This window comes from Paroedura picta, chromosome 8 (assembly GCF_049243985.1).
Source record: "Paroedura picta isolate Pp20150507F chromosome 8, Ppicta_v3.0, whole genome shotgun sequence".
Taxonomy (NCBI): domain Eukaryota; kingdom Metazoa; phylum Chordata; class Lepidosauria; order Squamata; family Gekkonidae; genus Paroedura; species Paroedura picta.
The window spans coordinates 47060557-47076516 of record NC_135376.1 but is presented as its reverse complement, the minus strand read 5'-3'; the positions used below and the strand labels follow the sequence as shown (position 1 = coordinate 47076516).

Here is a 15960-nt window from a genome sequence, read left to right as displayed (position 1 = left end):
AGGTGGGTATTGTCTATTCAGACTGGCAGTGGCTCGACAGGGTCTCAGGCTGAGGGTCTCACACCACCTATTACTAGTTCCTTCTACCTAGAGATGGCTAGGGATTGAACCTGAGACATTTTGCATGCTTAGCATATGCCAAACTATTGAGCCCCAGCACCTCCCCATGGCTGGATCCTGGCTGTATACTTCATATGCAATGAGAAATAACAAATCCAGACATAACTAGGTACAAATATTTACATAATGTAAATACATTAATATTGCAACTGCTCACCAGCCAATGAAGGTTCCTCTCCCTCTAAGAAGTCATGCCTCATGGCACATCAAATATATGGCATTTCATTCAACTGAACTTGCAAGTATAATGAATGCCTTATGAGAAGAAGCTCAAGAACAAACACAAAAGATGTTTAATTCGTACCTGGAGAAGATCAGCAGTGCTCCATCTGGCATCTACATTCTTCTCCAAACATTTTTTTAAGAAGTCTTTAAAGTCAGGAGACCTGCATAAAAGAAACTTAAGTCTACCACAGCTACACACAAATTGAACGAAGGCATTTTGTTTCCCTGTCTGGATCTGTCATAACTGACCTGTCAGCACCAAAACAGGCCAAGAAAGAGAATGAACAACAGCAAAGTTCAGTGGGGCCTTTCAGTGTACTTTATGGGGAAAAGTAACAAATGTATCTAATTATGTTTCAAAACAAAAATTCTACTTTTTGCGAAGCTTATCTAGGATAATAATTATATTATATAGCAAATCAAAACAGATGCAATGGACTCTGTGCTAGTTTGTTTGCATAGTTATGGCAGAAAACCATGCTCCCAGCTTGAGACAAGCAGATCCTTCCTGCAGCATGAAAACTAGAATAGTGATCGTCAACTGGTTCATAAGAAAGACTTGTGAAGATTCAAGGTAGATGATATCACTATTAGGATTTTCTTTACGTTTGGTTTTCTCTTTAAAGTGATGGGGAGACTAGGGCAGTTCCTTTATCTTTAATGTAAGATATTTCCATAGATACAGCTTTTCCCCTGCTCTGTAGCATCACATCTGACAAAATTTTCACTTCCATACAAATTAAAAATATACCTTTAATAAACATTTAACTATATCAAGAAAAATTTAATATGACTACTTGGCTTTTTCATGAAAAACTACTTTCAAACACTGTTGTTCAAAGGATATGCTGTTTTGCTAACTGGTCCAAATCAAGTGAAAGTAAAAAAAAAATAGTCAATTAACCATTTTGAAGATTGTGCCAAAGAAGGTGGTTCGGACTTGGCAATTTTCAGCAGAACACGCATAGGGTTCAGTTCATGGTGAGGTGGTTCTATTTCAGCCATTTCTATTAAGGTAATGCCTAAAGACCAAACATCAGCCTTATAATCATAAGGTCTGTCTTTAGAAGTCTCACACATTACCACTTCAGGAGCCATCCTAAAAAGAAAAAAGGGGGGGGGGGGAGAGAGAGAAAGAAGACCAAACAGTACATAGGATTGTTAAGGATTACTCTGAAACATTAGAACAACTATGTGCTACACACATACTGTTAATAGAACTTCTAAGTGTTCTCAGTTATTCAATTTGCTTATTGTAGATGTTTAAGACATTGCATTATTTAATTTTCTATTCTAATTCCGAAGTATGTGCCCTTTCTGCAGAAATGTAAATCTTCAGATGGGGGCACACCTAACAGAAACAGGCTTTTCTGAAAACTTGGGTGACCCCCTAAGTTTGTGGGAAAATCTGAAGTTTTAAAAAAAAACCAAAACACTGGGAGGTTTAAATTCCCCCCACAGAAAGTATTGCATGGGGACAATGCACTTACTGTGGAGCAGCTGAAGAGGGCCTGGATTGTTGCTGCTGCATTAGAGTAGTGGTAACAAAGCCTGGAAGCAGCTGGCAGCAGTGAACCCCAGGAATGACTCTGGGCTTGGCCACAGAAGCTGCTGGAAGCTGCTCTGGGCTTGAAGCAACTCCCAGATACTGCTGCTACTGTGGCTGTGGCTTTAAGGGAGTCATGCCAGATGGTGATGTAGGGACCGCCCTTTATGCTTTGCACCCCACCCACAAACACACACACTTCTTTATTATTAGCATCATTTACAGCAGTGGTCCCCAACCACCGGGCCGTGACCCGGTTCTGGGCCACAAAGGCCCTGGCACCGGGCCACGGCTCCCCCTCCCCCGCAGTAAGAAACTTCCCAGGCTGCAAGCTTGCAGCCTGGCAAGCTTCTTACTGTGGGAGGGGGGAAAGAGGGAAGCAGGGCCACGCATGTGCCATGCGCGGCCGAAAACGTTTATGCGTGGCACTTTCGAGCATGCGCATTGCACTGCGTGGCCGCGCATCCGCGGCCAGGAAATCACCCTCCCTGCTGCCACCGGTCCCCAGCCTGAAAAAGGTTGGGGACCACTGATTTACAGTATGCCTTTCCCACTTGGACTCATAGTAAGTCAACAGTTGACAGATTGGAGTATTCAGTAAATAATACAATAGGATTAGGGTTTAGAACCAATCAGGAATCTAAAAACAGAACTGTAGCAAAGCACAAGTCTTAACATAACACATTAAATGGCACAAAATTACATAGTCATTTTTAGTAAACTAAACATAATAGATCATAATTCCTAATAACTTATCTGAGTAACTTTGTGAATCATTTTGTACAGTGCAACTACTGCCTACCGAAAGAACTTTCCTGAATAACTCATGAATAAATAATAATAAATAGTTCACTGTGAAACAACAACGAGGTTGCATTCTTACCAATAGGGGGTACCAATGAAGGAATCCCGTCGCTGAATTGTCCTTGTATTTTTAGCAGACACACCAAAATCCGCTTCAGACAAACAAGAAAAACTAGTTAAGAATTTTATGTTCATAGCATGTTACTTTGATAACATGCCATTTTCTCAAATCAGAAAAAAATATTTTTATTACCACCTTCCAAGCTATTACTTAGTCTGAAGACATTTATCATCTTTATAACCTCTTCTAAAAATGTTTAAGCAGGAATATTCATCAGTTCGGTAGCAGAGCAAAGATCTATTAATCTTGCAAACATGCAAATGCATGATGAAAGTAGTGCAGGTTCATCACTAACCCAATACTCCGCTCTGGGAGCACTTACTGCTTCCAAATCTCCCTGAAGCCTAGCAAAATGTCCAAAAGGGAATACTTCCTTCACAGATTCAGTAAGGATCATGGGTCAGCAGTGAACACAAATTCTGGCTGACAATCAAGAAAACTGTAACCTGCAGACTGTATCTTAAGAAAAGTCCTAAGAGTTACTGAGCTGTACTACACTAAAAATATACCCATCATTATGAAAGGGAGAGCTAAACAAACGTGCATAACTCAAAATAATCCTGATACATGTGTGAATTTCCAAATTGTATAATCATTTCACAATTTTTCAGACTATAACTGTATCTACAGCAGACTCCTCGGTTGAGTATCACAAAAGTCACAAAAGGGCCCATGTCCAAAAAAAAAAGAATAGAATTGGAAGGGACCTCATGTGTCATTAGTCCAATCCTCTGCACTATGCAGGACACTCACAACCCTATTGCTCATCCACTGTAACCTGCCACTTCCTTGAACCTTCACAGAATCAGCCTCTCTGTCAGATGGCTATCCAGCTCTGTTTAAAAATTTCCAAAGATGGAGAACCCACCATCTCCTGAGGAAGCCTGTTCCACTAAGAAACCACTCTGTCAGGACTTCTTCTGGATGTTTAGACAGAATTTATTTTGAATTAATTTCATTCCATTGGTTCTGGTCCGTCCCTCTGGGGCAAGAGAGAACAACTCTCTGACAGAACTGCTCTGTGAGAACAGCTGTAGCAGGTTCCAGCTGACTGCATATGGAGGAATGGGGAATCAAACCTGGCTCTCCAGATTAGAAGGTGGCAATCTTAACCACTACACAAAGCTTGCTCTTGGATAGAAAAAAAGATTTAAAATTATAATTAAAATTAAAATCCATGCCAAAAAAACACTGACTGAGAACTAAGCATACTTATTGCACTCTGAATCTTCAGAGCAGTTGAGAATCATTTAAGGGGGGAGGCAACAAAATGGAAAGGCCCCTAAAGAGTTTACATCCTGGAAGAGAAAATCTGAGTGTATGTGTATGCAGGAGGTCAATTCCCTAGTTGCTCATCCCTACCTCCAGCAGGCTCCAGCATGCAGGACTGAATTCAGAGATGTGCAAATAAAAACAAATGGACTTAGTACAGTTCCATTTGTGCGACACTTAACAATTTCCTTTCTATATATTGTCGTGCCCAAAAGTGGTTACACATGATCTTGTGGAAGCAGAAAATCAAATAGGGATATAATAAATTTGACAGCACACATGGTTACCAAAGTGTTTTTCATTTCTGCTTGCACAAGAGCCAGTCTAGATGGAAATTTTGTGTTGGATCCAATCCAAAATGTTCCAAAGTATGCTCTGAACAAAGAAGCTCTATATCCTATTGCAAATAAAAAAATAAATCCAACTATTATAGCATAAGGGATTTTAACCCCTACCTAAAAATGGGAACTCTGAAAATAAATGTCAGGCGTTAATAAATTCTTCTGCTTTTCCATCACTATTACTTCTGATGATGCATCCTGAAATCTGTTTTGGATCCAGCACCATGTGCTTGTGTGTGTACCAGCTCCTAGATTTCCTTTTAAGGGGTCTTTAACCTGCAGAGATTGGACTTCTCCCTAACACCCTGAAACATTTATTCCTTCTCCTGCCTTTTTTGTTTTCTGTACTCTCATAGAGTGCTGGAAAACCTGAAAACTTCTACTTCACTTTGTAGAAGTCTAGTTAGTTCTACTAAAATGGTTTAAAGTCCTGCAGCTTATTTTGAAGCACTTTGAAATCAAATGTGCTACTTTGAAATCAACTGTGCTACTTCTAATAAATGTCTGTAAAATCATTTTAGGAATTTTAAGTTTAATTGCCTTAAGTACTGAAATCTTGTACTTATTCAGCTTAATACTGTGGGGCGAAACTAGAGGAAGTGGTATCATTTCTTTTAAGTTTAATTAGTTCTAGTTTCAAACTGAGAAAGCCTATATATCCATTCTTCACAACCTATAGATTAGTACAGTGGCATTAATACAACAAACAGAAGCAACCCAAGTTCCTCAGACTTTGTGATGGCAGCAACAGATCCCTGCACAGAAGTTCTAAGCACAAACAGGAAAAAGGAGGACTTTCATCCTCGTTTTCTGACGATGTTAAAAGAAGTCATAAATACAAGATTAGGAGCCTGCTTTGGTCCAAGGACACACACAGCAAGCACAGGCACATAATCAGAGCCAGAAGATATTAATTTTAAGAAGTCATCCCGTACTGCCTCTCCAGAGAACCTGCTCAGCATTCAGAATGCTGAACCTGAGACTGGTCTTGTTCCTTGCAATGAAGGAACTCTAAATACACACAGTGCATATCCTGCCTATTAATTAGAATACCAAATTAATAGCCGAAGCAATTAAAAAAATAAATCAAAACAGATATATCATAGATCTCTAGCTGACAGTTACAGTATTGGTTTGGTGTAGTGGTTAGAACTGCGGAGTTCTAATCTGGCAAGCCACGTTCAATTCTGCACTCCCCCACATGCAGCCAGCTGGGTGACCTTGGGCTCACCTAAGTGCTGATAAAGCTGTTCTGACCGAGCAGTGACATCAGGGCTCTCTCAGCCTCTCTCTCCTCACAGGGCGTCTGTTGTGGGGAGACTGTAAGCCGCTTTGAGACTCCATCGGGCAGAGAAAAGTGGCATATAAGAACCAACTCTTCTTCATTCCACTTCAAGATGTGAAGAGTCTATGAATCTGCTCTCTGTGCAGAGTGAGTGATGCTTGTGAGTGGTTTAGGTCAACATATGATGGCCAGATACCATGATGACTCATCAACCACACTTCCAATCAACCCCATGAAATTGCATGAACAAGACAATATAGGACTCGAACGGATTCTAAGCTTATGCTACAATGTTAGGACTAAACTGAGTGCTCAATTTTATGAGATTAAAACCAGTAGCTGCTGGCAATCTTCCTCCAGCAGGTGTTAGAATAGTGAGCTAGATGCATTATTTATCTGCCTCCTTACAGCCACTTTAAGGTATCCTGTATGTGTGCACCAAAAGCTTTACCACTTGCTGGTTTTCAGCACACATTTAAGCAAATATGAATATTGACCCAGGACCTGCCCTGTTCTCTCTGAAGTCTAACACAAGTTTTCTATGCTTAATTAGGATAGTTACTTAAGTTACTTATTTTCCAGGTCAACAAAACTTACCTATACCTCTTAGGAAGCATGATATGCCAGTACTGCCAAGAAATAATATAAACCAGGAGGTTTCCTTTTACACTGGTACAATTCAAAATAGAGATCGCGGATGAGTACCTAGTACAATACTCACCTAGTTTTATATCTCCATCTAATGTGAAAAGAATATTGCCAGCTTTTAAATCCCGGTGGATTATCTTATTTTCATGTAGATAATGCAGTGCTTCAAGAGTCTGCCTGCAAACTACTCTGATCTGTGGTTCTGTTAATGGCCTCTCAAGTTCTACAAGAAATACAAACTCAGATATAAAAGCTATCTTTTGCAATATCTTGACTGGTACATAAAAGTTAAATATATAGATCTTTATGCATATAACAAAATTCAAATAATGCCTCATTTTATTATACTGATACTCAAATTTAATCTGACTAATAAATACATCAAACAAGATTTTACTGTGGCATTCTACATCTACAAAATAAAATGGATTTAGAATGTATTTTAAAATTATATGTATTTTAAAGGAGAGATAAATAATGCTCTTTTTTTCAAACTGAGTATATTGGAAGCATGTTTGCAAATATGCAGAAAAGAAATATGGAATTATGTAGTAATGATGAAATTAATAATGTTGCTGCAAAACACCAGTTATGAAATTAGAACTTAAATTGGAAATTTAAAATCCCTGTAATAATTAATATTTTGTAGATTATGTTTTGAGTATTATATTGAAGGGAATGTTAGGGAGAAAACTTTCTTCTTATTCTATGTTTGACAATATATATATATATATATGTATATGTATATGTGTATATGTGTGTATGTATATATATATATATATATATATATATATATATATATATATATATATATGTGTGTGTGTGTGTGTGTGTGTGTGTGTGTATATATGTGTATATATATGTATATATATGTGTATATATATATATATATATATATATATATATATATATATATGATTTGCTACTTAGCCCCGCCCTCTTTGTGTCCCTTTTATACTATTTTGTTTTTGAAAATGAAAAAAAATATTTATTACAAAAAATAACAATAGGCAAAAAGTTCATTTCTGTAGTACAACAATCAAAGATACAATCTGCAATTTGTGATGCCTGAATACAATAAAATACTGGAATGTCTTGCATATCAAACCAAAAGCCACAACAAATTATGGTTTGTTATCTATAACAGGGGTAGTCAACCTGTGGTCCTCCAGGTGTTCATGGACTACAATTCCCATGAGCACCTGCCAGTGTTTGCTGACAGGGGCTCATGGGATTTGTAGTCCATGGACATCTGGAGGACCACAGATTGACCACCCCTGACCAATATGATCATCTAGCGCAGTGGTCCCCAACCTTTTTTCCACCGGGGACCGGTCAACGCTTGACAATTTTACTGAGGCCCGGGGGGGGGGGGTAGTCTTTTGCCAAGGGATGTTGCCGTCACCTGAGCCCCTGCTCCACTTGCTTTCCCGCCGGCGCCCCTGACTTCCTGCTGCCTGCTGGGGGGCGCTGCCAGCAGCAGCTGCCAAGGAGTAACCCAGCCCCAAAGGTGAGCCGGTGGCACAGTGGCAAGGCAGCCCTTGAGGCAGCAGCCGGGGAGGAGGATGAGGAGGAGCCGCGGCCCACTACTGACTGATCTACGGACCGGTCCCTGGACCAGGGGTTGGGGACCACTGATCTAGTGTAAATTTGGAACCCTAATGAACATTTGTATTTGACTTGGTAAAACAAGCTGGAATCTTGTTTAATGAAGTTTAATGAAGCTCAAGTTTCTCAACGGATCCAGAAGGGTTTTGCTGACTGGATGGGACTTAATGAGTAGACCACTGGACTGTTTCTAGTGATTGGGGGGGGCAACGAAGAGCTCTTTCTCCCTGCCCCCCCCCCCAGCACTGCAGCTGGGTGAGGATGGACAACTGTGCTGTACTTTCTTGGGTGAGGATGGACAACTGTGCTGTACTTTCTTGGGTGCAATCCCAGACCCTTCCATCTACTCTTGGGGGAACTAAAGAAGAAGTGCTGCAGTCACCCCCACCCCGGGGAAGGGATGGACAGGCAGAGCGCTTGCCTTCACTGCAAGGCCAGGCAGCCTGTTGCAAACCTGCATTAAAAAATTAATAGCCATGTGGGGGTGGAAATTTGATGAACCCAGCTGATGTTTGTTCATGGAGACTGAGCCAACTTTTTTCATTTGTTTCATGGGAGGAAAGGGAAGTGCAGGGGTAGCATATGGGTGGATGTGAGTACATAACTGTGGCCTTTGCCCTGAAAACAGAAGCTCCCTGCAAAGTGTGAGAAAGGGGGTGCACATCACCACCCCACAGCTCAATTTCTGCTTTTCTCTCTGGGCTGTAGGTGGTCACCCCTAAGAAGCCCAAAGGAAGTGGAGCACCGACTCATGGCTGCCCCTCATAAGCCAGCCCAGTTGAACCCTGTGACTGCAGCAGCCAGCTGAGTTGTATGTGAGAGCCATTTTTCTTGCCAGTGTGCCTGGAGCTTGGCAAAGGGGACAGAGAGGTAGACAAGGGCCAAGGAAGCCACCCCAGAGAGAGCAGCCTGGTGTTGGGGGTGGGGTGACAGAAGCCAGCCCTGAACGTATTCCCATCCCAGCTGTGTAGGTCACTGGACAATTTCAAGACTTGGGGGGCAGGGGGTGACAGAATGTTATGTCCCATCCTGTGGAAGTATCAAGATGACATGTGACTTCTGGGGGTGTGGCAGGGAGGAGCGGCCTGCTGACACCACTTCCGGGGTTTCTTGAAGCCTGAAGAATTTTTCAGGGGGATCTCAATGGCAAAAGGTTTGAGAAAGGCTACTAGAGAGGCTGTGCTGATTCTTAATATGGTACTCCCATCTGGACAGATTTAGAGCCTGTCAGAGCTCCCTAAGAAGTATCTGCCATGGGTAGAGGCAGTTTTGGTCACCAACATTTGTTTTGCACCCTTTTAGAAACATAGGCTCTTACTCTGGTAACCCATACATTTTTAACCTCTAGAATTACTGCAATGTGCTTTATATGAGGGGCTTTCCCTGAAGGTAACTCAGATACTTCCCCCTATTTCACAAACCCTTGCTGGTTCTGGGTCAGTTTGCTGAGATCCAGCCCGAATTACATCCTACATCATCTATGTGGACCAAGGTCTTTAATGCAACTGTCTGAGTACACAATTATGATCTTTCTTACTGAGATCACTAATGCCCTTATAGCCTGAAGGGTTCTAAAATCTATTTTGGAAGGCTTTGGGTTGGCTGTCAGCTAAAGGTGCTTAAGATTACCTGATGGCTGCAGAAGTTATGAATTTTTTTGGTTTCAGAATTATATTCAATTATCTTTTTCTAAAGGTATATCTAAATGTCAAATCACAGCATAAAACAATTTATTGTGTAAAATAATGCACTGATTCCACTTGCCCAACATTACAGCATCCACTGCACCACCAGCACAGAATTCAATCAGAATCTGCATAAAAACAAAACATTTAGTTGTTTAAAATCATGGAAATGCTGAAATTAAGTGTTGGCTCATCAGCAGTAAGAAACAAAATCTGGTAAAGTTGGATCTCTTCATTCCAGTATGATACTTTAAAAGATGCAGGCAACTTATACCTGTCAGAATAAAGGTAAAGGTAAAGGTATTCCCAAGGAGCCTCTTGTGGCACAGGGTGGTAAGGCAGCAGAAATGCTGTCTGAAGCTGTCTGCCCATGAGGCTGGGAGTTCAATCCCAGCAGCCGGCTCAAGGTAGACTCAGCCTTAAAGGTATCCCCTGTGCAAGCACCAGGTCATGTCTGACCCTTGGGATGACGCCCTCTAGCGTTTTCATGGCAGACTCAATACGGGGTGGTTTGCCAGTGCCTTCCCCAGCCATTACCGTTTACCCCCCAGCAAGCTGGGTACTCATTTTACCGACCTCGGAAGGATGGAAGGCTGAGTCAACCTTACCTGTCAGAATTGAAAACCCTTTTCCAACACCAACAGCAAACATCAAGTTTTAAACGTAGTTATTAGCTCAAAACAGTGCTCAATAGATATTTTTATTAGATAGCCTGCAAACACATAAAAACTTGTTTCTAAATTGTACAAAATGTGGTTAGTTAAGGATTAACTCACAATACTTCCCTAAACCATGGAGCTCTGAACAACAGCAGATACTTACCCAAAGATTATTTTCATAATAAAAAGCATCTAGAAGTTTTACGATATTGGGATGATCACATGATGCTAAGATATCAATTTCAACCATATAGTCTTCTAATTCTTCTTCTGATTTGGTATCAATCACCTTTGCAGCAGCCAGGATGTTTGTTTCTTTGTTTTGAGCCTGAAAAAGAAGTGGTAATATTGATGTTTTCATACAATCTTTAGTGTTTACTCGTCTTTAGGCAACTTTAAAGGGATGCAGTAGCTAGCAAAAGCCTGCTAGCATTCAAAATGGATGCAGAAGACATGCAGAAGGAAATCTGTCTTCTTTACCTCAATGCTCCGAATTATACAATCCTCCCTTCCCTTTCATTTCCCTCTCCTTGAGGTGGAAAACATTTTTAAATTGGCTCTTTCTCCTTTGCTAAGGTGACCTTCCAGTATAACGGTTACTACAGGAAGGAAGAAGTGGGAATCATGTGAGTTAGGGAATGTAACACACTGGGCATTTTGTTCACATCTATTCCTGTTCTGGATTAATCCCCTATAATACTTGCCAACAGTGAAGTGTTGACACACAAAATCAGTATTAAAATAGTTCGCATTTATTACTATTATATAAAAATTAAAAGAATAAGATTTTTAAAAACCCCAGAAAGCAATACATGCATGTTCTGCAATTTCTTTTCAAATTAAGAACTTACAGAATCCTACTAAAATAGAATGAGAGGACAAAACGGAAAAGGGGAAAGAGAGGTTATTCATTCCAATACAACATATCTACTCTAGGAAAATAAAAATGGTTTCAACCAGATATCAAATGCTTAACTTCTATGGGAATAACCTTGGCATCAAAACAGAAAAACACAGCTCTGTGCCTGCGTGTGTGCACCCACTGACAGGCAGGTGCCCATGCCGCCCCCCCCCCGCCCCCCGTGCCACTGCTTTGGACGTGAACGGCCACTTCGGAGGCTGAAGCACCCAACCCTATTTTGAACTGTGATTGGTAGACATTAAACATCCAATATAAATAAGCTGGCAGCAAGATGCCTTTTGAATCAAATGAAGGTTCGTAATTTTCAAATGTTCAAAAGCATATAGTACATTACAGTAATCTGTTACCAGAATCAGAACCATGGCCAGAGCAGGCCTCTCTAGGCAGCAGCTTGCACACATATTATATTATAGTAATAATAATACATAGGACAGGAGTCCCCAACATGTAGCTTGATGGCTGCTACAGAACAGCTTCAGCATCCAGAGCCAGGGGAAAATGTAGTTTAGGCTTTTGTTAAGCTTATGTATCCTCAGTTTGTTCTCTGTGCTGCTTAGCTTCATTTCCAGATTCTTCCTACTTCATGTTCTGTTTCTAGGAGACAGCACAAGTTGGTAATATGCCAGAGGAAGAGGCTAGCTTTGGAAATGTTTCATTATTTGAAAAAAGTGGGGGACCTCAGATATAGAATATCACAGTTTACTAAAAAGTTGTAAGGAAAAAAAGACAAACTCTGATGATGGCAAGAATATTGCATCAAACTCCACCTTCTGGGGAAGTGTCAGAATCCAGGGTGGGCACACCCTTTTTCTTGCACCACATTCTGCAAAAGCCTCAGAAATGGGAAGAATCAGCACCCTTCCTCATCCCGGACAGGGCCCGCCCTTGGGGCCATTACTGCTTTATTTTATCCACTCCACAGGAGCGGTTAAAGACTTAGATGAAGGAACAGAGGAAGTACTTATTAAATTTACAGATGACACTAAACTGGGAGGGGTAGCAAACACATTGGAAGATAGAATCAGAACACAAGATGATCCTGACTGGCTAGAAAACTGGGCTAAAATGAATAAAATAAATTTCAATAGTGAAAAATGTAAAGTTCTTCATTTATGCATCACTATAGGGTGAGTGAGACTTGTCAACAGTAATACATGTGAAAAGGATCTGAGGGTCTTAGCAGACCAGACACTGATCATGAGTCAGCAGTGTGACTTGGTGGCTAAAAAGGCAAGTAGGATCTTGGGCTGTATTAAGAGGCATAATGTCCAGATCACATGGAGTGATGTTACCACTTTACTCCACTCTGGTAAGATCTCACTTGAACTATTGAAAAAAGGTAGAGAAACTGGAGCATATCCAGAGGAGGGCTACGAAGATGTTGAGGGGTTTGCAGACCAAGTCGTATGAGGAAAGGTTGAGAGAGCTTGGTCTGTTTAGCATGGAGATAAGATGACTAAGAGCTGATATGAAAACAATCTTCTAATATTTGAGGGGCTGTCCTATAGATGATGGAGCAGAGTTGTTTTCTGTTGCCCCAGAGGATCAGACTAAAGTCAGTGGATTGAAATTAATTCAAAAGAATTTTCAGCTAAATATCTGGAAGTTCCTGACAGAGCAGTTCCTCAGTGGAAGAGACTTTCTCCTTCTTTGTAAGTTTTTAAGCAGATGCTAGATAGTCATCTGACAGAAATGCTGATTTTTATAAACTAAGGCAGATTGTGAGTGAGTGGGCAGGAAGGGCTGTGCCAGTGTTTGTCTCTTATGGTTCTTCCTTGTATACCTTGGGAACTGGTTATTACTCAAGCATATTGTTGATCATGGACATGAGGAAGGGGGCTATCTGGAGTAAGTGCCTCTGGACCTGTGATGGTATAGTTATCTTTTGGGCATCCCTAAAGGAAAATTTTCAATGAAAAATAATTTCCTACCTCATATCTCTTTTAATGACCCCATTGTGTTAACTACTATTACAACCAGACTTGGATACTAATAAAGTGGATGTTCAGCCATCAAAAGCAGTGTTGACAATGTTGCATGAACCCAAATTTGGGAAGCAGCTTCATCATTCTGTGCAGCTGCATCCTCATACTCTCAGTGGCCAATGGTAAGGGAGGGGGAGACAGATCACAAGACATAGATGTGGATATCAGCCAGGTCTTCATGTTGAAGCAGGGGAAGACTCCAAGTGGCAGCACTGAAATCAGGAATTAGTCAGGTTTTTGTGACTGTAAGTGAACCTGTTCCACAACCTTGACTATACTTAAAAATAAATTATGGTTTTGTATGTTGTCTGAAAGTATCCAGGAAGTGTGTGAGGGTGGTTCTAGGGAACAAGCCAGGATGTCTGCATTTGCTTTAGTATTAACAAAATTTATACTCTACCTTTGATCTTATCAAAGCTAACTAGGCAACTTACAGATTAAAAATATACATATGTAATACAATTGTTAAAAACTACTGAAACCAAACAAAAACACATCATTAAAACAACAAAAAGCAAGCAAAAATACAAAACCACAAAAACCAACAACTAGAAAATATACATCACATGAAATCATAATTAACAGTAAATGTAATTAATGATCAACAGATTATTCAAACCATGGTTTAATGGACCCCAATTTATCACAGTTAATGGAGTGGCTCGTATTCAATCATAGCAACCATGGAAGGCTTTAAGGTAATAACCAGCACACAGAATTGGACCTGGAAATAATATGGGATGAGCACCTAACATCCATCAGCAGCCTAGTCACTGAATTCTAACTTGGCTGGTTCATGTTCATACTGGTTATAGTAGTCAAGTGTTGAACTTACCAAAGTATGATATTCATAGCTAGCAAAGGGAAGCAAAACAACTTTTTCCATGCCAACTGTGAACAAAAATTTCACTTTTCGCCACTGCATTCACCATGCACATGTGTTACCCACTGCGTTACAAACCAGCATAATCATTTTACCTCGTAATGGATTTTAATTTAATACTTTTTTATTTTTACTTTTTATTATTTAGGAACTTGGGTTGACATAAGTTTCTCTGCCATTTTATCCTTACAAACTAATGAACTACTGGTCCCAAGTCACACAGCGAGTTTCATGTTCAGTGGGGATTTCAATCTTTTCTGCTCTAGTCCATTTCTAAACAACACATTATGCTGGAGTATTTCCCTTCCAATTTCTCCAAGTTCTCATACAAACAAGGATTACCATACTCCAATGCACTCATTTGTCAACCTGCTTGAATTTCCTACCCCTCATTTTATAAGTTAAGGAAGTTAAGGGTAACTCACTAAATCAGTGCCACAATGATTTTAAAATCCTAGCATAATCCAAACAAATAACTGGACTGTTCCCCTATGTAACGAAAAAATCAATAGCCATTCTAAATAGACAGAATATAGGTGAACTGTTAGGAGCATTATGCTATGTTTTAAAATATGTGGGTGTATTTCATGCTGATGAAACATGGGGAGAAGGCTTTACCAGACCTACAGCCTAATAGAAAACAGGGATATTTACATCTAAAGCAGACACTCTACTGAGTAACAGCCCCTCCTTTCAGGGCCAGGATGATTTAATTTATCCAGACCTCTCATTTTGCAAAAGGTTAGCAAATATTAAGTCCGAATCATGTATCTCAAGGATTTATAGAGACAACAAATATGAACACAGGGCTATTTCCACTATAGAGAATAGGCGGATTCTACAATTCATCTTTGAGTAATGCTGTTCTGTCTAGCCGAACAGCAACTGCATGCACTCATGCCGAACAGCAACTGCATGCACTCATGTGTGCAGATAATTGTGTAATAATTTATAATCATGCTGTAATATGACCTAGATTAAAGGATTATGAGATTGAATTGTGATGGCAGATGTAGAAAGCTAAAGACAATGCTAAATGAAACCAAATACCTATCATTAGCAGTTTCCTTGTACTTAACCGAAGCACAACATATTTCAGTTCTTTTGTAACGTTTTACAGAAATTTCAAATAATTAGTTTAATGTGAAAGATTTTTACTCGTGTCAGAATGAGTGACCTAACATCAACCTATGGGTCTGCAAGAGTTTTAAAAAATGTTTTGTATTTCAGCATTATGACTGTCATATTCTTCTTGTTTTATCAGCTAACTTTTACTGTATGAAAAAAAGAGATCCCCACAAGAATGCTAGATACTTCCTTCCACATTAGCAAAACATCAGTTGTAAGAGCAACAAGCAGAGGAAGAAATTTTAAAAAGCTGTGTTAATGTATTCTGAGTTTTGAACCTTATTATAAATTAAAGTTACAATACACAAAAGAAGTATTCATTGAGTCAATCATCATCAGATTAAGATTTGGGTAAGCACCTTTGATAAAACAGATAAACTGTATAATTCACTTCTTGAATGGACTTCTGGCATTTTATTTTAAATACACCCTTTGATGCACAGGTCATATCAGACATAGCATTCCATAGCCGTAAAGCCTAATTCAACAAGTTCTTGCTGTGGTATGTGATACAGATTTACATTTCATTTTCAAACACTATCATAATCTGAGTACATTTGGGAGGTAGAATAAAATTGGTTATGGCTTGCCAATAACCAATATAATATATTGTCATGTATTGTTAACTTTCATATGAAGAGATCCAGCTAGACCTGACCTTCATGTCTCACTTGACTTTATAGGTATTATTTTTCTTGCCTGAGTAACATTTTATTCATACATGGAAA

At 39.8% G+C, this 15960-nt stretch overlaps 1 protein-coding gene across 4 annotated transcripts in view; it reads right to left on the bottom strand.

The window, feature by feature from the left end:
* Window positions 1-15960, bottom strand: part of SLK (STE20 like kinase) — a 53574-nt gene that overhangs the window by 28609 nt on the left and 9005 nt on the right. For all 4 annotated transcript variants that reach the window (XM_077349628.1, XM_077349629.1, XM_077349627.1 and 1 more), the window contains exons 3-8: window positions 10478-10642; window positions 9735-9783; window positions 6436-6585; window positions 2775-2847; window positions 1250-1444; window positions 425-506 (exon numbers count right to left, since the gene is read on the bottom strand). In XM_077349628.1, coding sequence (XP_077205743.1) covers window positions 425-506; window positions 1250-1444; window positions 2775-2847; window positions 6436-6585; window positions 9735-9783; window positions 10478-10642 — 714 coding nt within the window. The remainder of the gene's footprint in view (window positions 1-424; window positions 507-1249; window positions 1445-2774; window positions 2848-6435; window positions 6586-9734; window positions 9784-10477; window positions 10643-15960) is intronic.